Source organism: Delphinapterus leucas, chromosome 9, assembly GCF_059928025.1.
Source record: "Delphinapterus leucas isolate spDelLeu-1000000601 "Yukka" chromosome 9, BTC_Dleu_Yukka2, whole genome shotgun sequence".
NCBI classification, from domain to species: domain Eukaryota; kingdom Metazoa; phylum Chordata; class Mammalia; order Artiodactyla; family Monodontidae; genus Delphinapterus; species Delphinapterus leucas.
In genome coordinates, this window is record NC_143137.1 from 22,380,817 (window position 1) to 22,407,442 (window position 26,626).

At 41.3% G+C, this 26,626-nt stretch overlaps 1 protein-coding gene across 3 annotated transcripts; it reads left to right on the forward strand.

The window, feature by feature from the left end:
* The first annotated feature begins 8,352 nt into the window (after positions 1 to 8,352).
* On the forward strand, positions 8,353 to 26,626 carry ZC3HC1 (zinc finger C3HC-type containing 1). Of its 3 annotated transcripts, none has more exons than XM_022581112.2 (10): positions 8,353 to 8,514; positions 9,998 to 10,109; positions 12,213 to 12,363; positions 13,138 to 13,221; positions 19,707 to 19,834; positions 21,072 to 21,229; positions 21,991 to 22,234; positions 23,040 to 23,282; positions 23,746 to 23,952; positions 26,186 to 26,626. In XM_022581112.2, the coding sequence occupies exons 1-10, from the start codon at positions 8,369 to 8,371 to the stop codon at positions 26,252 to 26,254; spliced, it is 1,542 nt and encodes a 513-aa protein (XP_022436820.2). In that variant the 5' UTR covers positions 8,353 to 8,368; the 3' UTR covers positions 26,255 to 26,626. The 3 variants fall into 3 exon arrangements, with proteins under 3 accessions (XP_022436820.2, XP_022436829.2, XP_022436864.2); XM_022581121.3 differs by having other exon boundaries at positions 23,070 to 23,282; XM_022581156.2 differs by lacking the exon at positions 23,040 to 23,282.

Sequence of the window (26,626 nt, forward strand, 5' to 3'; positions counted from 1 at the left end):
CCACATGCTGCGGAGCAATTAAGCCCATGCGCCACAACTACTGAGCCTGCACTCTAGAGCCCGCAAGCCACAACTATTGAAGCCCGCGTGCCTAAAGGCCGTGCTCCACAACAAGAGAAGCCACCGCAATGAGAAGACTGCGCACCACAACGAAGAGTAGCCCCCGCTTGACGCAACTAGAGAAAGCCCTTGCGCAGCAATGAAGACCCAATGCAGCCAAAAGTAAATAAATAAATAAATTTATTTTTTTTAAAAAAAAGCCTTTTAAAAAGGTTACAGCTGATTTTTAACATGGAGTGTGGGTACACTGATGGGTATCAACATGCCTTGGAGAGGGGCCTTCAAAATAAGTGCATGCAGACAATATATACCCACTAACATGATATAATATGAAGTACACAATATCACCTATGGAGTAATTATGCCAAAAACATTAACTTGAATTAATGAAGATATAAGTGCTAATGTCCAGTTTATAGGAACTTTCAGGGGACAAAGGAACAAGTTAAATGGCATGTGAAATGATCTAACAAATCCAGAGGGACAGTCTCCATAATAGCTAGACTGATCTTGCCAATAAGTCAATGTCATAAAAAACAAAATGAAATAACACAAAAACAAAATGCGAGGGTGGTAACCCCTAATGACATAATAGATCTAAGCAATGATAATCAATGGCTGCTAGCACAGCAAAAAGAAACCAGCAGACATTACGTCGATGAAGTATTCTTACCAAAAAAAAAAAAAAAAAAAACCCAGAATCTGAATAAAGTCAAAGTTTTAGCTCTAACTACCAGTTCACAGGAAATAAAAGGACAGAGAATATGTTAAATGATATCTTAGGGATGTAATCTGGAAAATATATAATGTGGAAAACTCTACAGAACAAATAGCCTGTTTTCTTCACCATTACATTTCAAGGAGAAGGAGGAAAAGGAAACCCACAGATTAACAGAGTTTTAAGAGACATATCAACCAAACGTAGTATTTGAGCCTTGTTTGCATTTTGATTAGAATAAGCCAAATTTTTTTTTATTGGAGTATAGTTGCTTTATAATGTTGTGTTAGTTTCTGCTGTACAATGAAGTGAATCAGCTATATGTATACTATATCCCCTCCCTCTTGGACCTACCTCCCACCCCACACCCCCCATCCCACCTATCTAGGTCGAAGCAGAGCACCGAGCTGAGCTTCCTGTGCTTTATAGCATGCCAACTTTTTTTTTTTTTTTTTTTTTTTTTTCCGTTACGCGGGCCTCTCACTGTTGTGGCCTCTCCCGTTGTGGAGCACAGGCTCCGGACGCGCAGGCCCAGCGGCCATGGCTCACGGGCCCAGCCGCTCCGCGGCATGTGGGATCCTCCCGGACCGGGGCACGAACCTGTGTCCCCTGCATCGGCAGGTGGACTCTCAACCACTGCGCCACCGGGGAAGCCCTGGCCAATGAACTTTTGACATGTGTGTCAAGTACATTGAATGGGGAAATAATCTCTTCAACAAATGGTGCTGCAATAACTGGATTTCCAGAATAAAGCTAGACCCCTAACTCACACCATATATAAAAATTAATCCTCAGTGTATCAATGACCTACATATAAGTGCTAAAACCATAAAACTATTAGAAGAAAACAGAGGTGAATCTTCATTATCTTGGATTTGGCAATAGATTCTCAGATATGACACCAAAAGCATGAGCAACAAAAGAAAAGATAGATAAATAGGATTTCATCAAAATTTAAAAATTTTATGAATCAAAGGACATTATCAGAAAAGTGAAAAGACAACCTACAGAATAGAAGAACACATTTGCAAATCATACATTTGATAAGGGTTTAATATCAAGAATACATAAAGAACTCCTAAAACTCAGCAACAACAACAAAAAAAACCCAATTTAAAAATGGGCAAAGGATTTGAATAGACATTTCTCCAAAGGAGGTATACAAATGGCCAATAAGCACATGAAAAGACGTTCAACATCATTAGTCATTAGGGAAATGCAAATCAAACCCACCTGAGGGGCTTCCCTGGTGGCACAGTGGTTAAGAATCTGTCTGCCAATGCAGGGGACACGGGTTCGAGCCCTGGTCCGGGAAGATCCCACATGCCGCGGAGCTACGAAGCCCATGGACCACAACTACTAAGCCTGCGCTCTAGAACCCGCACACCACAACTACTGAAGCCCGCGCGCCTAGAGCCCGTGTTCTGCAACAAGAGAAGCCTCCTCAATGAGAAGCCCGCGCACAACAACGAAGATGAGTCCCCACTCGACGCAACTAGAGAAAGCCCACGGGCAGCAACAAAGACCCAACACAGCCAAAAATAAATAAATGAAAAAAAAAAAACCACCTGAGATACCACTCCACATTCCCTAGGATATCTAAAATCAGAAAGATAGACAATAATAAATATCAGTGAGGATGCAGAGAGTTTAGAACACTCATATATTGCTAATGGGATTGTAAAATGGTACAGCCACTTTGGAAAATAGTTTGAGAGTTAAACATAGAGTTACTGGGCTTCCCTGGTGGTCCAGTGGTTAAGACTCCACACCTCCAATGCAGGGGGCGTGGGTTCAACCCCTGGTCTGGGAACTATGATCCCACATGCCACGCAGCACGGTCAAAAAAACCCCAAAAAACAAAAAACAACATAGTTACTATATGACCCAGAAATTTTACTCCTTGATTTATATGTAAGAGAACTGAAAACATATGTCTGCACAAAAAACTTGTACACATTCATAGCAGCATTATTCACAATAGCCCAAAAGTGTAAACAACCCAAATGTCCATCAACAGATGAAAAGATAAACAAAATATGATATAACCATACAATGTGATATTATTCAGTCATAAAAAAGAATGAAGTACAAATACATGCTACAACATAGATGAACCTTGAAAACATCATGCTCAGTGAAAGGAGCCAGACACAAAAAGCCACATATTGTATGACCCCATTTATATGAAATGTTCAGAACAGGCAAATCCATAGTGATTAAAAGATTAGTGGTTGCCAAGGGCTGGGGGGAGGGAGGAATGGAGAGTGACTGCTAATGGGCACAGACAGGGTTTCTTTTTGAAGTGATGAAATGTCCTGGAATCGGATAGTGATAATGGTCGCACAAACCTGTGAATATCCTAAAAGTCACTGACAGGTACACTTTATTAAAGGGTGAATTTTATGTTATTTTAGTTATATATCAATAAAAAGTAGCCCATAAGAATTCAAAATGTTTGATAAATGTGTGCCCAATTAAAAGCCTATTAAGTATCATGTTTTATAGAAACTAAATTTTCACTACAAATATAAATTTTGCTGTTTGATAATTTTTCTACTTCATGAAGGAATTATACTAGCAAACATCGCATGTTTGACTTAAAAGGAGAGGTCCTACATAGCATAAAAAGCTTATCCACATACATTTTTTGTATATTCTCACCTGAAAAAAAACACAATAAAGACAGTCTGACAACTGGAGCTATCAGCAGAGCTGTCTGCTTCACAGGGACAAACAAAATGGATAAGGTGACCCTGAGAGGGCGATTAACATGATGAAAGTTTTGGGGGAGGGCACATGGGACCAAGACCATGGAAAGGAGGGGAAGGAAGCAGGATTGGGCAGGTGGAGAGGCTGGACTGTGATGCAGTCTCAAGGAAGGCCCCAGGAGACCCTACTGGAAACTCTAAAGCTAATGGCCCTTTAGCATTGTCCAGAGTTAGGGCAAGGGGCTAGGCCTTTTATACCTCTGTCTTGATCAATCACTGGATGAAGGATATCCTTGAGAAAGGGGGGTGGCGACCTCAGGCAAAATGGCCCTCTCCAGTCAATAACTCCTAAGGGAACTGACAGCCAAGGGTTTCCTGTTGATGGTACTCCCAGTGGCTGGAGGAAATAGTTCCTCATTCCTGAAGGGGGATCTGGGTGGTGCATCACTGCCTCCACCACCTATACTAAAATGCTTGGGAAGAAAACTAGGACTTACCAAGAACCTACTGATATGTGCCAACCACTTTCATAGACGTTATCCCATTTAATCTCATAACCACAGGTCCCTTGAACACAAGGTCACAAGGTGAGTGATGGAAGTGGGAGGCGGGGCCGTCTCTGATTCTAAAACTCTTTCTTCCACATCACATTTTCCAAGTGACTCTTTGACAATTGTAAGTTTCAAAAGTATTTATTGACTCATGACTTAAAATTGGCATTTTCTGAGCATCTATTATGTCCAGGCACTGGGAAATTATAGAAAAAAGACAAAATGTCTGCCATACACAAACATGCACACAAATATACATATATATGTATGTGTGGAAATACACATGTAAATATGTAAACATATATGTGTGTATATATATACATACATGTATATGTATATATGTGTGTATATATACATATATATATGTATATATACACACACATACTTGTTCAGGCCAAAATCTTGGAGTCCTCCTTGAAATCTATTTCCTCACATGCTATGTATAACCCATCACCACGTCCTGTTGTTTCTAGCTCCAAAATGTACCTTGAATCTGCCCACTTTCAGCTACCTTTGCCCATCATCATCTTTTGCTGGGGTTTCTTTAGCAACCCCCTAATGGTCATTCTGTATCCTCTCTTGGCTCCAATCCATTCATCACCTAGTCTTCAGAGTGATTTTTCCCAAAACGCACAACTGTGCATGCTACTGTGTTGCTTAAAGTCTTTCAATGGCTACATTTGGCTTTTAGGATAAAGTCTAAATCCTTTAGAAGGTTAACATACATTTATTTAACAATTATTAATTGAGTACTCTGGTCCAGGCACTGTTGTAAACAATGGGAATACAGCAATGAACAACAACAACAAAAACCCACAATAACTCCTACTCTTGTGAAAATTATAAAGATTATACTCTAGTGGGGATGGGGAGAGACAGAAGTAAACATAATAAGAAAATTACATATGCTATAAGAAGATAAGCACTATAGAGAAGAACAGAGCAGGGTAAGTGGAAGAGGAATTCCAGGTGTCTGTTTGGGGAGGGGAGGAGTTGCAAGTGTCTATAGAGTGATGTGGGTAGGTCTCACTGAGAAGGTGACATTTGAATAAAGAAGTCACAAAGAATTGAAGGAGGTAAGGGAGAAAGTCACGTGGGTGTCTGGAAGAGCCTTCCAGGCAGAGGGAACAGGGAGTGCAAATGTCTCAAGGCAGGACTACATCTGTTAAATTCAAGGCCTAGTAAGGAGGCCAGTGTAGCTGAAGCAGAGGGAATGAGGGGGAGAATGGAAGATATTGGAATCAGTGAGAATAAGTAATTTTTTTCAAGGAGTTTTGCTGTAAAGAAGAGCAGAACAATGGAGTGGTATCTGGACGAGGAACTGCAATCAGAGGTTTTTGTTTTGTGTCATTTTGAAGACGGGAGAAATAATATCTTAATGCTGACGTGAATGTTCAGTAGAGGGGAGAATCACTGGGCAATGTCCTTGAGTAGGCAAGAGGGGACTAGGCCGAGTGTACAAGGTTGGCCTTATGTAGGAGCACAGACTACAGCAAGTTTTCTCAATCTCTACACGTTTGACATTTTTGGGTGAGCTAATTCTTTGTTGTGAGGGGCTGTCCTGTGCACTGTAAGATGTTTAGCAGCAACACCAGCCTCTACCATCACCCCATCTGTAATAACCAAAAATGTCTCTAGAAATTGCCAAATGTCCCCTGGGAGGCAAAACTGCACCCATTTGAGAGCCACTGATCTATAGTAACAGGAGGAAAGGTAAAGTACTATCAGAGGATAAGACAACCACTCAATATATGAAATGAAAAGACAAAGCTGCATTTATTGCTTACTATAGGCAGTGAGAGTCATACTTGTCAGGCACATGTTTAGAGAAGACCAAACTGCTAATTTTATATTCGATTTAGAGAAAGTGGGGTGTTCAGGGATTGGTGACCTTTCAGAGGTCTAAGTGTGTTGACATTCTCTGCAGAAGTGATAACTTGCATGAGGATATTGTTGATTGGTTGGCACTTGGAGGTGTGTGTACTGAAGTGAGTCTGTGATTGGCTGATTTTCAGAATCAATGGGTTGTCTCTGGGCTTGCAAAAGTATGTTCACTGGGGTGAGTTATCAATAGACTGAACTTAAAACTGGCTCTGATTTCTGGCTACTACCATGGGAATGCGGGAACTTAAAAAATTCTCAGTATTCCACATGCTAGTGGGTAGATGCGGTGGTGTTAATTTGTGGAAGTTTTCTTCTGATTGCTTAAATTTTTTAAGTGAAATAGGAAACAAGGACATCAGCAGACAGGGAGGATGGATTCGAAGAGACACTGAAGATTTGAGGAGAGAAATATGAAAGTCATCTATGAAAGTAGGAGAGGAGGTACACTAGGGAAATGTAGTATGATTACTGGGCAGAATTAAGGGCCCACTTGAGGTCGACAGTACAAAGAGAGACAAGTCAGAATGCCATGCATTTTTTCTTTAACCGTATTCAGCTGACAGGGTGCAGGAGCAGAGTGGTGGAACGCTGAACTCTACTGTGATTGAGGTTTTGCCAAACGAGTACTACAAAGCAAGAAAGGTCCAAAGAAACTGAGAGTACATTCTAGAGGATGTATTATTTTCAGTTATATATTTTGCTTTTTTATGACATTGTCAAAAATACTCAGTAATAGAAAGAATAATATAATGAACCCCCATGAGTCTATCACTCAAATCCAACAATTAAAAACATTTTTCATCATGGGATTTCCCCTGTGGTCCAATGGTTAAGACTCCACGTTCCCAATGCAGGGGGCACAGGTTGGATCCCCGTTCAGGGAACTAGATCCTGCATGCATGCCGCAAGTAAAGATCCCAAGTGCTGCAACTAAGACCTGGAGCAGCCAAATAAGTAAATAAATAAACATTAAAATAATTTTTTTTCATCTATTCTCCTCACATTTTCTTTTCCTCCAGAACTTTAAAGCAAATCCCAGACATCATACTAGTTCACCCACAAACACCTCAAGACGTATCTCTTATAAGTAAGGATTTTTTTTGGCCACGACACGAGGCTTGTGGGATCTTAGTTACACAACCAGGGATGGAACCTGGGTCCTCAGCAGTAACAGTACCGAGTTCTAATCCCTAAACCACCAGGGAATTCCCAGTAAGGACTTTTAAAAACCATAATCACAGTGCCATTATCACATATAACAAAACTAAATAAGTCTTTAATATTAACTAATTCTCTGTCCATATGCAAATTTTGCAAAGGAATGATGATAATGATTGGCATGGAACTGAAGCTGGCTAAGGAGAGAATAAGGTGGTGTTGTTCGGAACAATGGAAAGGCTGAGATCAATAGGCTGAAAGTCCTGGTGGGCGGGAACAACTACTGAAGTTAGGAGCCCACAGAGAGTGAGCTGGCGGGGGGTGGGGGGGTTGGGGGGTGGCCCCACTTTTACCTTTGCCCATTGCTCAGTCACATCAGTCTCTTTTTTCTGTTTATTATATGAGGCAAACTCCTTCCAGTTTGGGATGCTGTTAGAGTCTGTGTAGATCTCTTTCCCACAATCTCATCTATTTTAACTCCAGCACAGATGCTCTCAGGAGAATCTGTAGACTGAATTAGGTCCTCCTTTACCCTAACCCTAACCCTTGGGATTTCTTTGGAGCACTTGTAATTTCAAAAGTTCAGGAAAACGTATTTTTTTAATGTCTAACTCCACTAAAAATTACGTCTCCTTTATTCACTGCTGTCATTGCCAGCGCCGAGGACAGCGTCAGTAGGACACCCTCAATAAATAATTTTTGGACAAAGCAGGGAAGAAGTGTTCGATAACGGCAAACGCCAGACTTCTAAACCCACCCGTAACACGGTTTCTAAGGATTCTAAATTATTTACTCTCAAGTGACTGTCGCCATTCCCTCACATGTAAAAAGATAAACTTAGGAGAGTCTTATCAGTTAATTACCTTAAGACTAAATTGGGCCCCTCAACCCTGCTGAACTCGGAAAGACAGCGCTCTAAAAACCTCTTATCAAGCCAGGTATGCTCGTACATAAAGGAAACGACTAATCTTGGTGTTTAACCAGAGCCCTCCCGCGAGGGTCTACCTCGGTTTTGTTTGGGCCACGCCGCAGGGCATGCGGGATCTAAGCTCCCCGACCAGGGGATGGAACCCACACCCCCTGCAATGCAAGCGCGTAGTCTTCACTGGACCGCCAGGGAAGTCCCTACCTCGTTCTAAAATGGCCAGGAAGGGCTGGGCCCGGCGGTGACACCCGGCAGGTTGCTTGGGCCAACGCGTGGGAAGCCAAGAGAGGATCCTAACCGCTCAGAACGGAAGTTCCTGAGCCTTCACACGCGCGGGGAAGCAACTCGGAAACGGACCAAGATGGCGGCGCCCACTGAGGAGCCAACGTTTGCCGCGGGGGTCGAAAAGAATTGTAGTGCGGTTGTTCGCTCCCCAGAAGAGACTCCCCAGAAAGTCCGGCAGCTGATAGATGAGGGGATTGCCCCGGAAGAGGGAGGCGCCGAAGCGTGAGTCCGCGAGTCCACCCTGGGTCTGGCGACGGCGGATTGGAGAGGGTTTGGGGGACTCAGGCCAGGGTAGGATACCCTGGGTCTGTAACTCGGGCGATGGGAATGGCTGCGGCTTGGGATCTTGAAGAGACTGGGGTTCCTTCGCTCAGTCGGCTTTAATCTTCTCCTCGGGAGGTACTGGGCGCAATTTTGCCTTAAGACAAGTTTTGGGAGGAAGGAAAAAGACAGGACCGCGAACTGAATATGCGCACCTGATTTCTCTGAGACTTCTTAACCTTTTTAAGTCCTAGACACCTTTGGCAGCCTGGTAAAGTTTATGAACACCTTCTGAGAATTATATTTTTAAATGCATAAAGTAAATTACATAGGATTATAAAGGATACCAATTACGTTGGAATGCAGTTATCAAGAAGTAAAAGAAAAAAAGTGATGCAGTAAAACGCTTCATTATTTAAGAGTTAAATAATATCTAGTAATAGGTCTGTTATCTACCATAATTTTGAAGTAGCGAGAGCATAAACGGTATTTCAAAACATGTGCAACAACCATAATGTGGTGACAAAATACCTGTGATTTCCATTGATGACAAATTTACAGGTACTGCTGATGCTACTGTGGTTTTTTAAATTATCTTCATTCATAATGGAGGGAAATGCTACATTTCAGTTAGAGGATACCAAAATAAATGTCATTTTTTTCTATCCAAGTTTATGGAAGCTCTGAATTTTTTCCAAGATCCACACCTCCCTGAGGCTGTCACTCTCAGAAGGATTCTTAGAATAAATTACTTTATTTTGAGTTATAATAGTTGGTGTAATCTTACTTTTATTAAAATTACTTTTGTCTTCAGTAGTTCCTCCCTCTACACTTCCCAGGTGCTGTTGAAATGCCTTTCACTGAATATAAAAGAATTGTTTTGCTGGGTTTTTTCTCCTTGAATTTTTTCATGAAATAGCTAAAATTCTTTACTTTGATTTAAATTTTCAAATTAGTTCCTTTGGGGAAGAAGTGCATAGCAAGGATCAATCCAGGTAGAAATATCAAAATTGTCATTTTCTGCTGTTAAAATAGTTAAATTTCTAAGATGGTTCAAATTGGATAATGCACAGAAGCCTTGAGTCTTATTTTGTGTTTACAAAAATTATGCAAAATACTGTTGGAGAGCAATGAGTGCGGTAGCATAGTTTGCCAGTATAGGATTAGTGGAGTATGGTCAAGGTAGAAATTGCTTGAAACTTAGTTATGGCCAAACTGTAGAGATTTGAATGCCAGTCTGAAGAATTTGGATTCTGCTTAGTAAGTATTGTGAAACTATTGACAGTGTTAAACAGAAAAATTACCTGACTGAAATGATATTTAGAAAGGTTAAAATCCAGAGTGGCGTGATTGATGATACAATGTGCAGAGAAGCTAGATAAAAAACGTTTAGGCAAAGTGATGCCTTGAAAGGATTACCAATAGTTCTGCCACTTTATTTTAGGAAGGACACATCTGCCACACTCCAGTCAGTTAATGGATCACCCCGAGCAGAAGAACCTCCATTGGAATCTAGAAGCAAAGAAGCCTTCTTTAGCAGAGTGGAAACCTTTTCTATATCCTTTTTGGTTCGAGTGAGTTGCACTTTCTGCCTGCTTCTGGAATTATTCTTCTAGGAGTAACACCACTTTCTCTGATGTTTTTAATTTTTAGAATTAAACTTGGTAAGAAATTTGGCTGGAGCTCCGTGGGCTCTTCACAGGGATAGTTCACAACATGGCAGCGGGCTTCAGTCAGAGTGAGCAAACAAGAGAGAGCAAGATAGAAGCTAGGTCTCAACTGACATCACATCACTTTTGCCATTTTCTATTTGCTAGAGTGTTTTTAATTTAAAGCAATTACAGACTTATAGAAAGATTGCACAGGTTACAAAGAACTTCCTTGTGAGTACTTGAAAGTAAGTTGCCAAAGTGACACCTCATTACCCCCAAATATTTCCCACAAACAAGGACTTTCTCTTACATAACCACAATGAAACCATCAAAATTGGGAAATTCACATAATAAATTACTGCCATATAACCCTTACATCATAATCATTCCCTCAATTGTAGTAAAAATGTTCTTTATAGCAAAAGGATCCAGTTGAGAATCCTCAGTTTTTCCTTGAATTTCATGACCTTGATACTTTTGAAGATTATAGGCCGTTATTTTATAGAGTGTATCTCAACTTGCATTTGTCTGATGTTTCATTATGATTAGATTCAGGTTATGTAGGAATATCACAGAAGTAACGCTGTGTTCTCATTGCATCCTGTCAGGTGGCACATGATTTTGATCTGTCCCTTTACCCTCGATCATCATTTTGATCAATTGATTAAGGGAGTGTCTGTCGGTGTTTTCCATTGTAAAGTAGCTTTTTCCTCCTTTGTAATTAAACTTTTGTGGGGATGTGCTTTGAAACCATGTAAATATCGCATTCCTCATCAAACTTTATGTAACTTATTGTAGCAGCATGGGCTCATGATTTCCTTTTTTATTCAATGGGTCATAATCCATTACTATTATATATTTTGAGATTCCAGTTGCCCCTGATTTGGTGAGTGGGAGCCCCATGTAGATGCTCTTTACACCCCACTTGGCTACAGCACCTCAAGGTAGGCCCCCCTCTGTATGGACTCCCTCTTTACCCGACTTGGCTTTTTTTTTTTTTTGGCTTTTGACACCATGCGATGAGCTGTCTCCCCACCTCCTGGCTTAATCCTCTGCCTTGCTCACCACCTGGTGGCTTTAGGACTGAATTGTTCAGGAAGGGGAAAGTATTTTAACCATGCTTCTACTCCTGTTCCTTGGATTCATTCCTGATATTGACAAAGCATTTAAAATCATTTTCTTTTGTTGTTTTTTTGTTCCCATTGGATATAAATTGATTGCCACTTTGATATGATAATTATTTATTTAACTTAAGCTAGTTAAGTGATTCTATTACTTTTATTCTACATAATCCAAACTCCTTTAACATTTATATTTAGATTTTGTTTCTAGCCTTCAGTCCTCCTTTTGCTGCTATTAGAATGTTTTCAAGTTCCTATATCCCTTGTAAAAATATAGAACTTTCCTGCATCTTTTATGTTTTATCCTTTTTTTTTTTTCTGTGCTCTGTAAAACAAGAGCTCTATAGGTAAAATAGAAAAAGCTGAGTGTTGAATATTAAAGATCAATAAATATTTTAGGACATATTTCCCATGCACATACTTACAGATGCTCTTGATGCTCTCAGCTTACTTAAAACACACATACCACACACACGTTAGTATATAACAATCAAATTTGGAGTAGGGAGGAATAATGAATATTATTAATTTTACTGACTTTATTCTTCAGAAGGCAAAAGTGGATGTGATACAACAGGAGAGCAGAGATGAGTGATAAAATATTTTAGCTTGTTTGACCTTCACCATCCCTTACTGCTTAGGCAAATCCCAGTGCTTTCACTAGTGTTTTCAAATCCCTAGTATTTCATATTAAGCAAAAGCGAATGGCTTTTCTACTGTACCCCACAACCAATAATAAAATAAACATTTAAAACATATAGATACATAGGGCTTCCTGTTGCTTTTCCTCTTAATGTGTTTATTCCTATATACATTGAGTTAAAGTTTTCATTTCTGACTTGTTCATTTTAATGTACATGCATGCTGTCTTTCTTAATGTGAATACTCTTTGAAATGGGCAGGTAAGCCCCCTGAGCTGTCTCCACTGGTCTGTGCAAAATATGGCTGGGTCACAGTTGAATGTGATATGCTGAAGTGCTCCAGCTGTCAAGCTTTTCTCTGTGCCACTTTACAACCAGCTTTTGATTTTGACAGATGTAAGTATAAAGTACAAATTACATTTTTCTCCATATTCAAAAGATATCTATACTAGGTGTTTTTTGTTTGTTTTTTTTTGTGGTACGTGGGCCTCTCACTGTTATGGCCTCTCCCGTTGCGGAGCACAGGCTCCGGACGCACAGGCTCAGCGGCCATGGCTCACGGGCCCAGCTGCTTCGCGGCATGTGGGACCTTCCCGGACTGGGGCACGAACCCGTGTCCCCTGCATCGGCAGGGAGACTCTCAGCCACTGCGCCACCAGGGAAGCCCTATACTAGTTTTTCTGAAACGACCAGTCACTTGTGTTTGACCAAAGAATGTGTACTTCTGTATATAACAAGGTGAATTTGTGATTGTCTTCACCCTAATTACTAGCTTTAGTCATTACTTTTTTTTTTTTTAAAGCTCAGCTACTTTAGAGTGAACCTGACTTTGTGTATTCTGGGAAACTAACAGCAGTATGTTTATTTTATAGTTCCAAAATTTATACTTAGGCTAAGAGACACAGGACTTTTATGAAGGCTCACATTTTGGAATGCCTGCCTTATAAGATACATGATATCTCCTTTGTTATTGCTTTCAGAATCTTGATTTAGAACTTGTTTTGTGAAAAATATTAAGATGTTTCAGTTGCTAATATTTCATGTCTTTAAAATTTTTCTGAGTTATTTTAATTCTTAGTTGTATCTATACTCTTAAAGGCTTTTGGTCATTGGATTTTGAATCCATACAAGACATTGTTTTTAAGGCATTGTTATCTATTCGGGTTTCAGATAAGGAACGATGTGCTGAGCTGAAGAAAGCCTTGTGTACTGCCCATGAGAAGTTCTGTTTCTGGCCAGACAGCCCCTCTCCAGGTACTTATTTACAAAATTTCCCATTTACCATCTCTTCTTGGTCAATGCGGGGTTCTCTTGTTTTGTTTTTTTGCTTGTTTGTTTATTTGTTTTTAATTGGGGTATAGTTGCTTTACAGTGTTGTGTTAGTTTCTGCTGTACAGCGAAGTGAATCAGCTATATGTATACATATATCCCCTCTTTTGGATTTCCTTCCCATTTAGGTAACCACAGAGCATTGGGTAGAGTTCCCTGTGCTATACAGCAGGTTCTCATTGGTTATCTATTTTATACATATTAGTGTATATATGTCAATCCCAATCTCCCAGTTCATCACTACCCCTGATCATTGCGTTTCTCATATTGTCTATTTCTTTGAGAAAATCTAGCCTTTGAAGTTTCTTTTTCCTCCTGTCTATTTGCGCTTTACAAGAGAACTAATATTCATTCACTTATTGTGTTATTTATTAAGTGCATTTGACATGCCAAAGGTTTAATCGTACATACATTATCCCGTTTAATCCTCTCAGGGGCCCTGGGAGGTAGATATCAACCTGATCTTTAGGTGAGGAAACTGAGAATCAGAAATCTTTTTTTTTTTTTACTATTTTATTTATTTATTTATTTGTTTGTTTGTTTGCTTATTGCTGCATTGGGTCTTAGTTGCTGCGCGCGGACTTTCTCTAGTTGTGGCAAGCAGGGGCTACTCTGCGTTGTGGTACACAGTCTTCTTATTGCGGTGGCTTCTCTTGTTGTGGAGCACGGGTTCTAGGCGCACAGGCTCAGTAGTTGTGGCTCACAGGTTCTAGAGCACAGGCTCAGTAGCTGTGGCGCACGGGCTTAGTTGCTCTGCGGCACGTGGGATCTTCCCGGACCAGGGCTCAAACCCGTGTCCCCTGCATTGACTGGCGGATTCTTAACCACTGTGCCACCACGGAAGTCCCAAGAATCAGAAGTCTTAAAACCAGCTAGTGAGGAGCCATGACCATGGTTTTATCTGATCTCAGACTCTCTGCTTTTCCCACCAGAGCAAACAGCCCCATGTTCTACCCAGGCTTCCTGGTACACTAATGGCACTAACGGTGGCAGTTAAATATGGTTCAGTTGCTAAAGAAGACTCACAGGACCCCACATTAGAGTGATCACAAATCTACAGTTTTTTACAGTAAAACAGCACAATATATCAGTAGCACTGAAGTAAGGATATCATCACAGCCAAAGACTGCCCCATGGTAAGGGGTCTGGAGAGGCCAGGTGCAGGCTCCTCTTGTCCTTCTCGTGTAAGGGCTGTGGCAGTACGCACTCTCTCTCGAATCAGAAACCACTGATGTGTGCACAAAATGCTTCAGAACACGGGAACCCAAGACGTAGTCTCAAGTGGGATTTGCTTTTATTTTGCTGGTCGTGTTGGCATATTCCTGCTGAGTAACCAGCTTCAACAGCCGAGCCCGCCAGGGGGCTCACCAAGACCAGGGACAAAACTCTTTGGACCCATGTTTACAATGCAGCACTATTAATTCATATATTTCATGCCTGACAGGAAATCAGCTCCATGTAGGTATGTTTTTTATTTCAGTAGGACAGCTCAGGCTAATTCCAGGGTCACTGATGCCCAGGAATATTCCATGAGTGACCACTAAGAGGAAAAATTAGTTGGAAAGTGACCGTAGAGTGCCATCTACTGATATATGAAGAGGTGATAGAAAAGGAATTATTAAGAAATAAAATTTTTAAAGTGAAAATGACTGTATAACAAGGATTTCCTGCTGTTGGCCTAGCTGTTTCACGGTGTAGTATAACAAAACTCAGTCCTATGCGTATTTGAATCTTCTCTGTCCGGTGCACCCAGGGCAGAGATAGATTCTCTATCTGCTAAGGCCTATGTTGGTGGTTGCGAACTCTTGCTACCATGCACTCTACTTTCTTTTTTTTTTTGCATTTTAATTTTTTTGTACAATTTTTAAAGGTTACTTTCCATTTATAGTTATTACAAAATATTGGCTGTATTTCCCATGTTGTACAATACACTCTACTTTCTTGGTCCCATTTGTGACTTCAGCTACTACCTACTTGAAGACTTCTGACTTCTATTCAGATCTCTCTTTTGAACTTGACTCATATTTTCAACTACCTTCTAAACATTTCCACTTAAAATCTTACAGGTACCTAGAACTCAAAATATACAAAACTGGTTTCTTCATCTTATGCTTAAAACTTTATTCACTTCTTATGTTGTCTCCATCTTGGTAGATGTTACTTACCTCCCCTTCCAGTTATGCTACCCAAAAACCTGAAAGTCACCTTAGATGCCCCTCCTTATCATCACCAGCTGGTCCTATCCATTCTACCTCCTAAATAGATCTCAAATATGACCTTCCAATTATATCATCCCTTGATTTGTTTTTTTTTTTGCGGTGCGCGGGCCTCTCACTGCTGTGGCCTCTGCCGTTGCGGAGCACAGGCTCTGGACGCGCAGGCTCAGCGGCCATGGCTCACAGGCCTAGCCGCTCCGCGGCATGTGGGATCTTCCCGGACCAGGGCACGAACCCGTGTCCCCTGCATCGGCAGGTGGACTCTCAACCACTGCGCCACCAGGGAAGCCCCCTTGATTTGTTTTTTTGACATTCAAGAGACTTTTGTGTGGAGAAAAGAACACCTCAACTATTTATACTTTAATGCTTGCATTTATTAAGCATATCTAATAAAATTGTGAAGGTAATTTTTTTCTAACATTTACCAATAATTACAAACTAAATTAAATCACTGTAAACATTTTAAATTACAATTACTAATTTATTAGGACTGATTATTTTGAGCATATCGTATACTTTAAAGTAGACAAAATATACACATACATTAATTGTAAAACACATATTTAAACTTATGTGAAGACATTTTCATGATGGGATTAATTTCTTCTCTGTTCACTCTTTTCCCTTTATAGGTTTTTAGTGGTACTTTCTTAGGGTTGTAACAATCAGACCAAATCCTGAATTAGAAGATGATAGATAGGTGTTGGGACCTGGTTTCTTCTCCCAAGTTTTGTTAAACCAAAGCCACTGGTCATCAGGACGTGTTTCCGTTTTATTATTAAACCTCACTTTTTTAAAGTCCACACCTTTCTCATTGATTTCAGTTTTTTATTACCTGACTTTTCTAGTAAAATGATGCATCTTTTAAAATTAATGACTTTTTTGACCTATTTGGTTGCTTGCAACAACTTTAAATTTTTTTAATTTATTTTTGTCTGCGTTTGGTCTTCATTGCTGTGCGCAAGCGTTCTCTAGTTGCGGCGAGCAGGGGCTACTCTTTGTTGTGGTGCGCGGGCTTCTCATCACGGTGTCTTGTCTTGTTGCAGAGCACGGGCTCTAGGCACGCGGGCTTCAGTAGTTGTGGCACGAGGGCTCAGTAGTTGTGGCTCACGGGCTCTAAAGCGCAGGCTCAGTAGTTGTGGCACACGGGCTTAGTTGCTCTGCGGCATGTGGGATCTTCCCAGACCAGGGATCATCGAACCTGTGTCCCCTGCATTGGGAGGCGGATTCTTAACCACTGCACCACCAGGGAAGTCCCAACTTTAAATAATTTGATAAACTCTTAAGGAATATTTTGTTACCCTTGAATATAGAAAGTGTCTCTTTGTTTTATTTTTAACTTTTTGAGTAATTTCTAAAATTGTGGAGTGTTTCAAGTATAGAAAAAATTGTAGATAATAATAATATAAGAAACATCTCTGTATCTACCACCCAACCCCACCTAATACTAACGTTTTGCTATCCTTGCAAAACCACCCCACCCTGCTTTCTTTCTGTTAATCAGGAAGAATTACAGATACAGCTGTGTAGTCTTCCCCAATCTCATTCCCTGCCTCCCTGTCCTGTAATAACTACTATCCTGAATTTGGTGTCCATGATTTGCTTACATGGTTTCTATGTCTACAACATTTACATGTATCTAGAAGCAATATATATGGCACTATTTATTTGTTTTAAAATTTTCTATGAATGTTATCATTCTATATATATTCTGCAACCTACTTTTGTAGGGGGAGTCAACTTTTTTTAAATTAATCCATGTTGTCACATGTAGCATGTTTGAAGCTTTATAATAAGTAGGGCCATCTAAAATTTTAGTCTTCTAGGAGATGAGGGATAGTGTTTATCTAGTTAACTTTCCATTTGGGAAAACTAGCTTATTCATTTTGTACCATCTTTGTACATGATTGTTGTGTGTGACTGTAACTCAAACACCCTTTTCACCAAGTTATGTGTCATCACAAGTGCTAATCAATCCTTCCTGTACTTGGTACACTTCCTACCTACTCTGATTCTATTTAGCATATTCGCTCTTCCCTTCTCTGCTTACACAGATTTTGAGCTTTTAGATGTATAGATTACTGTTTTTCATAAAATTTGGGAAGTTTTCAGTTAGTATGTCTTCAAATACTCTTTCTGCCCCTTTCCCTGTCCTTCTTCTGTGTCTCCCATTATGCAGATGTTGGTGTGCTTGATAGTGTTCCTTCATTCAAAATTGATGCTCCTTCTCTCCATCCTTATGCCACTCATATCTTAGAGGGATTGCTACTTTAAATCACCTTAATGTCTGCTAAGCTTATTTCTTTGCATCCAGACTGACCCCTTAGTCTCTGCTCTAAACTAATACATACTGTCTATAATATCACTTTCACTTCTTCCTTTTAAAAAATCTTCCAGTAGTTTCTCATCACATACATTAATAAAATCATGGTCTGGCTGCTGTCTATACTTTAACCTTCTCTCCGACTAGTCTCCCCACAGGAATACTGTGTTCCAACCCTGTGAGACTATTTAGAATTCCCCACATGTGCTATCCTCTAGGGCTTTACTTTTACACACTGTTGTTGGTCTTTCCAATTCAGCTTAGACCTGACTTCTTCTGAGAAACCTTTCCTGAGACTCTGCTTTTTAAACATAATCACAGGGACTTTCCTGGTGGTCCAGTGATTAAGACTCCATGCTCCCAATGCAGGGGCACGGGTTTGATCCCTGGTCTGGGAACTAAGATCCCGCGTGCTGAACAGTGTGGCCAAAAAATAAACATAATCACAAAAGTACTATCACAACTCTATCCAAAAAAATCAGTAATTTCTTTTTCTTTTATTGTTTATTTTTCCAGCTTTATTGAAGTATAATTGACAAAATTGTAAGATATTTAAAGTATGCAGGGGGCTTCCCTGGTGGCACAGCAGTTAAGAATCTGCCTGCCAATGCAGGGGACACGGGTTCGAGCCCTGGTCGGGAAAGATCCCACATGCCGCGGAGCAACTAAGCCCGTGCGCCACAACTACTGAAGCCCGTGTGCCTAGAGCCTGTGCTCTGCAACAACAGAAGCCACTGCAATGAGAAGCTCGCACGGCACAACGAAGAGTAGCCCCCGCTCGCCGCAACTAAAGAAAGCCCATGCGCAGCAGCAAAGACCCAATGCAGCCAAAAATAAATAAATAAATAAATTTATTTTTTTAAAAAGTATGCAATGTGGTGATCTGATATACATAAACACTGTGAAAGGATTTCCCTGCCCGCATCAAGTAAATTAATTCTTTTTTGAAAATTGCATTATGGGGTTTCTAGGAACCAAAGTGTAGTATTAGAGTGAGATGATAAGGATTTTAAATATTAGGGCATTTGATTCTGGGACCCAAGAAATTGTAATCATTTTAAGACCCAAAGTACTAGAAGTTTAGCTCTATCAAATGATATTAAAAACCATACTGTAATCATTTTGTTGTTGAGAAATAAAAATCAGTACTCTGATAACTGATCTTTTAGCATCAGAAACTTAATATTATTTAATAATAGCAAATATCTATTGGGTGCTTCCGTGGTGGCACAGTGGTTGAGAGTCTGCCTGCCAATGCAGGGGACACGGGTTTGAGCCCTGGTCTGGGAGGATCCCACATGCCACAGAGCAACTAGGCCTGTGAGCCACAACTACTGAGCCTGCGCATCTGGAGCTTGTGCTCCACAACAAGAGAGGCCACAACAGTGAGAGGCCCCACGCACCGCAATGAAGAGTGGCCCCCGTTCGCCGCAACTAGAGAAAGCCCTCGCACAGAAACGAAGACCCAACACAGCCAAAAATAATGAATAAATTTAAATATATATATATCTATTGGTAGGAGTAATGAGAAATCTGTAAATTATGTGAGATATTGTCTCTGCGCTTAAGGAAAATAAAACATTACTGAGATTAAACCTAAAAACAATACCTAAAACAATCCTAAAAAACAAGTGATAAATAATGATAATAATGATGAAGTAACTGTGATACATAGCACTTACTGTACACTGGGAACTATTTTTAGCACTTCAGTTACATTATTTTAATTGATTATCACAAGTCTAGGTGTTATTGTTAATTTCTTAATATCATCGAATATCATCAATTTACATTTCCCCTGTTGTTCTATACATGCTTTTTATTTTTTATAATTTGTACCAATATAATCTCCCAGTTTACTTTTTCCACAGATCGATTTGGGATGTTGCCATTGGATGAACCTGCGGTTCTTGTTAGTGAATTCCTAGATCGTTTTCAAAGCCTTTGTCACTTGGACTTCCAGCTTCCTTCCCTGAGGCCAGAGGACTTAAAAACTATGGTGAGTTTTTCTTGGCTAGCATACAGTGGCCTTCAGTTGTCGCCAGCATGAATCATTTGTTTTAATGACAAGAGGCTACAGATAGCTAAGAAGAGAACTACTTGTTTGTCTCTTAACTGACCTTTTTCAATCTCTACCATAAAGAGGATTTGAGGGTTTAAATAAGTGAGTTCCATTTAAACTTTTAGATATGATTCTTTAAGTGGCGTAAATTCAATTTTATCTCAATTTGTTACTTAAACATTTAACAGAAGATACTGAAATGTGGCTTCATATGGTTTATCGCATACTATTTTCCAAAAGAAAGTGCTGGAGAAGTTATAAACTCCCTTTTCCCTTGTAAATAGAAATTTTGAAATGCTCTGTCCTATCTGCACTTTGAAACTGAATATTTACTGTCCCATTTCATCACCCTGTGGGTATTCTGTCAAGACAAACTTTACTGTAGGAAATAGAAGCTATTATTTTGCTTCTTCAAGTTGAGAAGCTATTATGGATTTTAGCACCAAACTGTTAGCCTCTGATGCCTATTATAAAAGTCCTCCTGTCTCTAGTCAATGAAAGTTTTTTCACCCTGTCATAATGCTTTCTTATTCTTAGAACAAAAGTAAAGACTGTGGCAAGGTCTTTTGTGGTGTCAAAAGTAAATTCAGGGCTTCCCTGGTGGCGCAGTGGTTGAGAGTCCGCCTGCCGATGCAGGGGACACGGGTTTGTGCCCCGGTCTGGGAAGATCCCACATGCCGCGGAGCGGCTGGGCCCGTGAGCCATGGCCGCTGAGCCTGCGTGTCCGGAGCCTGTGCTCCGCAGCGGGAGAGGCCACAACAGTGAGAGGCCCGCGTACCGAAAAAAAAAAAAAAAAAAAAAAAAAAAAAAAAAAGTAAATTCATTGCCAGGCCAAGAAATTAGTAGTAGTCTGTTGTGATTATTTGGGTTTGAAGTTTACAGGTTTCAGGGAAAATATGCAATTGGTAATTTGAAAACAAGTTAGTACTAAGAGAAGATGTGGTAGTTCCAGAAACACTGCTCCCTTTCTCAATCAGCAGATCCAGGGCAGTTCAGAAAGCTTCTGTGTGATACCTTAGCCCGTGCTGGAAGTAAGTCTTCTCCAATGAAGAGAATTGTCTTCGTGTGTGTCATTTTTTTCATGATTTTTGCCTTGTACCACCTAGGTACATCATTATCTATGACTTTTCATGGTGGTTGAAACTTTAAGTCTTTTCTCTTGATTTCTTTGTAGTGCTTGACAGAAGACAAGATCAGTCTTCTCCTGAACCTGCTTGAAGATGAACTTGATCATGGAACTGATGAGAGAAAAACTGCAACCAAACTAGGTTCAGACATCATCCAAATCCATGTCACTGCCTGTATTCTCTCCGTGTGTGGCTGGGCGTGTAGGTTAGTGAATTTGCCTGGGGACATAAACTGTGACAACATTATATACCCACACACAGCAGTTACTCCTATCATTTGGAGATCACATGGTGTTTCCTGTGAGAAAAACAGTGACAAAGAAAAACTAAGGGGGTGGAGGAGGGATAGAAAGAATTAGTAACAAAACCAGAATTAGAACTCAGGAATTCTTGAACATGCCTGAACTTTGTTTCTTTTACTATCACTTCCCAGCTGGGAATTCGTGTTCCTATAAACAGTGAAGCTCCTTTCTAGTTTTAGAAAGGAAAAATCAGTTTAATTGATAAGAAGTACGGAAGGAAGCACCAGCTGGAATCCTCTAGGCCCCAAGTTGGTGTCTGCATTCCAGCTGCTCAGTTCAGCAGACTCCCTCTGAGACAGAAGACTGTCAGACCAATTTTGATTTACTTTAAATATGCTTTCTTTGGTAGATTAAGCAATACTTTTCATTTACACAGAAAAACTTTAAAAGGGACATGAGAAATTTATAAAACTTACCTTTAAAATAGGCTTGCCATAGAGAGCATGCTAAGACCCCTAGATCTTTCTGTAGGAAATACGTGAGAGATGATGAAGCTGGGTCCTAGGATCGGAGGACGGGGCCCTGAGAGGAGGTGGTTCCCAGTCCCCTGGCCTGTTTCAGAGATTTGTTTGATGAGATGAAGCATACTCACAGATCATTATGCTTAGTCCCTTGAAAATGTTATCCTCTGAGAAAACGCACTTTTTTTTCTATTCCTACCTAGTTCTTCGCTGGAACCCATGCAGCTCTCCCTGATAACATGTTCACAGTGTATGAGGAAGGTGGGGCTCTGGGGCTTCCAGCAGATAGAGTCATCCGTGACCGACCTGGATGCCTCCTTTGGTCTGACCAGCTCCCCCATCCCAGGCTCTGAGTGCCGGCCAGAGCGCTTCTCTCTGGTGCCTGAGTCTCCTCGGAGGATGATGACTCGGAGCCAGGATGCCACGTTTTCCCCAGGCTCAGAGCAGGTATAGACTTAGTTGGCTTGTTTGGGGTGGACTTTTAATTTATTTTTTCAAATTTTATTCTGTTTTTAAAAAAATATTTATTTATTTGGCTGTGCCGGGTCTTAGTTGCAGCACATGGGATCTTCGTTGAGGTGTGTGGGATCTTTTAGTTGCGGCATGCGGGCTCTTAGTTGCAGCATGTGGGATCTAATTCCCTAACCAGGGAGCAAACCCGGGCCCCCTGCATTGGGAGCGTGGAGTCTTAACCACTACCACTGGACCACCAGGGAAGTCCTAGGGTGGACTTTTTTTTTTTTTTTGCAGTACACGGGCCTTTCACTGTTGTGGCCTCTCCCGTTGCGGAGCACAGGCTCCGGACGCGCAGTCTCAGCGGCCACGGCTCACGGGCCTAACCACTCCACGGCATGTGGGATCTTCCCGAACCGGGGCACGAACCCATGTCCCCTGCATCGGCAGGCGGACTTTCAACCACTGCGCCACTAGGGAAGCGCTCAGGGTGGACTTTTTAAAAACAGCATTCTTACCAAAAGTGTTGTTGGCAGAAAAGTTGGAAATTAACTTAGGTTGTATAATTAACTTAGGTTAAACTTCACTTATAACCGCATTGACAAGAATATTACAGAGTGGTTTTATCACCAGTTGCAATGGAGATGCTAAACTCATTATTTTGTGTAGAAATCTAATATTCTTTGAAGAGTTTAGTTATGTAAACAGTTCAGAAACTAAATTCTTATAGTTTTAAAAATATTAGCTTTCACATGCTTCTAGAAATATTTCTCCTGACTGTAGTCATTAATGTCATTAGGGTACTTCCATCATCTCCCCTTTCCTTCAGGCTGAAAGGAGCCCAGGTCCCATTGTCTCTAGAACTCGAAGCTTGGACTCTTCCAGTCCTGTTGACCGTCCTGAGCCAGAGGCCGCTAGCCCCACCACCAGAACCCGCCCAGTGACACGAAGCATGGGAACAGGAGACACCACTGGCCTAGAAGTGCCATCTAGTCCTCTTCGGAGAGCCAAACGGGCTCGCCTCTGCTCTTCCAGCAGCTCAGTGAGTCTGCCTGCATGTGTGGAGGTCCCTGAGCACAGCAGCACCCAAGCCCTCACCATGCAGCACAGAGAAGCAGGCATGAGCTGAGACTGCTCCTGTGGCTATAAGGAGGCCACGAGAATAAGTTTAAAGATGGGACAGTTGGGTAACCAGAGGGAAAAAAAATTTAAGGGTTTTGCCATTTGTTTCTTTGGGACATCTTCTGGCAATGTAATAAATTTGTCTTGCCCAAGGGACAGTAGTGAGAAAAGAGGATAGACCTGTTAAGGGATGGTTTAACACAAAGGGAGTAAAAGAATTTTAAAAGTGAGAGGGAAATACATAGGCGAAGTTTAAAGGAGAACGTAAAACTAGAAACGTGCACATTGTGAGATTCTAGAGTTGACAATTTATAGCAATGCCTCCCTGAACTTACATAGTATCTGCCCTTCATTAACACGGATTCCTCTTCCTCCTCTCTCAGGACACATCTTCCCGAAGCTTCTTTGATCCCACTTCTCAGCATAGAGACTGGTGTCCTTGGGTGAATATCACATTTGGAAAAGAAACCAGGGAGAATGGTGGAACTGAGGTAGATGCCAGCACCCCGGCAGAGCCAGGCTGGAAGGCAGTGCTGAACATCCTCTTGGCCCACAAAGAGTCTAACCAGCCAACTGAAACCGACTCCATGGTGAGATAAGCCATTGCCCTGACCATGTGCAGCACTTCCTGTTTATGGGATGAGGAGAGGAGGCTGGTCCTATAATTAGCACCCTGCCTGCCCACAGCTTTCATAAGTCAAGGTAGACACAGTCTGGGTTCATCCTAGAGAACAGGCATGGGACTGGTTCATTCTTTCTGCAGTTTAGCATATGGCATTCCACCGAACTCTGATAAATTCTTTGTCTTCTCCACTCAAATGACTTGAAGTAGAAAAGGAATACAGAAACAGAAAGAGATGACAGGCTGCTGCTAGTGTTGCAGAGCAGCTGCTTTTTCCATCTGAGTTACTGTCACTTGCACTTGGAGCCTGGCCAGTTAACTTAGCTGTCAGGATGGAGCACTGTGCTCTGCCACCACGACCTTGATTTCATTCCTTATGGTGGGCACGTTACTTTGCTGTGTTCCGCGGCCCCCTGTGCACTGACCCTCAGCTGCCATCACAGCAGTGACTGCTGCTGGTGACACTTGTGGGTAAATGCAAACCCGTCATGACAGCTGAGAAAACAACTCAAGTGTTTGCTCTGTGCAAAGGACGGAAGTGAGAGGAGGGTGGGCATTAAGGAATCACAAAAACTGCATTCTCTTTCCTTTACTGGCTCATTCCCAAATTTGCCATGTAACTTGCTTAGTGTAAATATAATAATTTCTGACCTCTGTTCCCTCCAAGGACAAAGTAAAATAATACTTGCCAGCAGATGTTTATCAGAAGCATTCCCAGGTTCGTGGTTTTGTAGGGTCACAGAATTCCACTGGAGGGAGCTATAGTGATGCTAGACGCCCAAGAATGTGCATTCAGGGGCTTCCCTGGTGGCTCAGTGGTTAAGAATCTGCCTGCCAATGCAGGGGACACGGGTTCAAGCCCTGGTCTGGGAAGATCCCACATGCCACAGAGCAACTAAGGCCGTGCTCCACAACTACTGAGCCTGCGGTCTAGAGCCTGCAAACCACAACTGCTGAAGCCCACATGCCTAGAGCCCGTGCGCTGCAACAAGAGAAGCCCGCAATGAGAAGCCCGCACACCGCAACGAAGAGTAACCCCCACTCGCCGCAACTAGAGAAAGCCCACATGCAGCAACGAAGACCCATTGCAGCCAAAGATAAATTAATTTAATTTAATTTAATTTAATTTTTTTTTTTTTTTGGCCGTACCGCGTGGCATGCGGGACCTTTGAAGGTCCGTTTTAACAACTTGTCTTTTAAGATTCCCCACAGCTGCTGTGACTGGGAAGTACAAAACTCAGAAGCTCTGCAGTAAAGGATCTTGAAGTTAGAAAAAAGTTTATACTATTTTTCAACTTAAATCTCTCAACTGTGTCACTGTATTAACTAAATTGCCCTCAGTCACAAGTAAGAGTTCAAACTTTTCCCTCCTGGAACTTTATTTTATTGAGACATTCAGCTGCAAAGAGTATAAGAAAACAGTGAAAATGTCGTCTTCTGTCAGAAATTGGAGTGAACTTTATGGATTATCTTGCTAGATATGTTTGTGCTCTCACTGAGACCCTGTGCTTTTCACTGTGACTCTCAAAGGCAGAGAGAACCACATGTTCTGCTTCACTGAGAACTTTTATCTTTTAGTGAACTGTTTTGTCTCCCTGTAACACCATTTCTCAGAATCTCAGGTCACTTCACAGATGTGATCAAGTGGCAGTGAGATTCTTCCTATTATTAGCTCTGCTGGCTAAATCATGAGTCTGAGAAGGCCAAGGTCATAGTTTAAACTCTTAAGGGTCATTTAACTTTGTTTCATTCCTTGGCCTTAGATTATACTATTAGCACCAGCTAGGCATCTTGTAAATATGAATCCTTGTTCACAAGAGATGATGAATAGGGCCAATTCAGCATCACAGACGTGAAATCAGTGCAAAATGTGTGCTGCACTGATGCTGGGTCACAAGTGTCATCCTCACATTCAAAGATTAGGACACATACGGGTGCTTGGAGAAGGACAATAAGCCTTATTTTAGAGGCTCCAGAGTATGTTAGCAGTAATCTAACAGTAGACTCAAGCTTCTTGATTTTTAGTCTGGCTTTAGGTGTATATTATATGTAGCACAATATAAGATTAACTGGTTTTACTCACTCCTAGACATATGTAGATCATTGTGGGAGAAATTTACAGACCACACCTTAAAGCTATTACCCATCCTTTGTCTCTATAAAAGAATTTAATCTCTAATAATGAGCTTTTCTATTCATAGAGTCTCTCTGAGAAATCAAGGAAGGTGTTCCGAATATTCCGGCAGTGGGAATCTTTATCCTCATCCTGAAGATATTCCAGCCCTTCCTGCAGAGAAGTGGAATGAGTGGCTTTGAAACATGAAGCCTGAAGTCCCTTTTGAGCAGCTGGTGCTAAGTTTTTCTCCATTCTGGTTTAATCATAAGGAGCCCCTGCCCTTGCAAAGGCATGCATGTCATCCTCTGCATCTGACTGAGGGGAGAACCTGTTTGCAACACAGGGATGTGGGCTGGGCGAGGTAGGGCGACCCTGGCTCTGTTCAAGGGGTGCGTGGTTCCAAAGCTCAACTGAGGACCCAGGACTTGAGCATTTTTAGTGTCTTTAGTGGGGGCAGTGTTTTGAGGACTCTTATATCCCAGGAATACATCAGTATGTGTTAATAAAATATTTGTTAAGATTCTCA

Excerpts from the sequence above, each read along its gene's own strand:
- ZC3HC1 (XM_022581112.2), top strand. The coding sequence starts at position 8,369 with ATGGCGGCGCCCACTGAGGAGCCAACGTTTGCCGCGGGGGTCGAAAAG. Across the intron at positions 10,110-12,212 it reads GCAGAGTGGAAACCTTTTCT|TCTTTGAAATGGGCAGGTAA; the intron begins ATATCCTTTTTG and ends TAATGTGAATAC. Across the intron at positions 19,835-21,071 it reads CAGAGGACTTAAAAACTATG|TGCTTGACAGAAGACAAGAT; the intron begins GTGAGTTTTTCT and ends ATTTCTTTGTAG.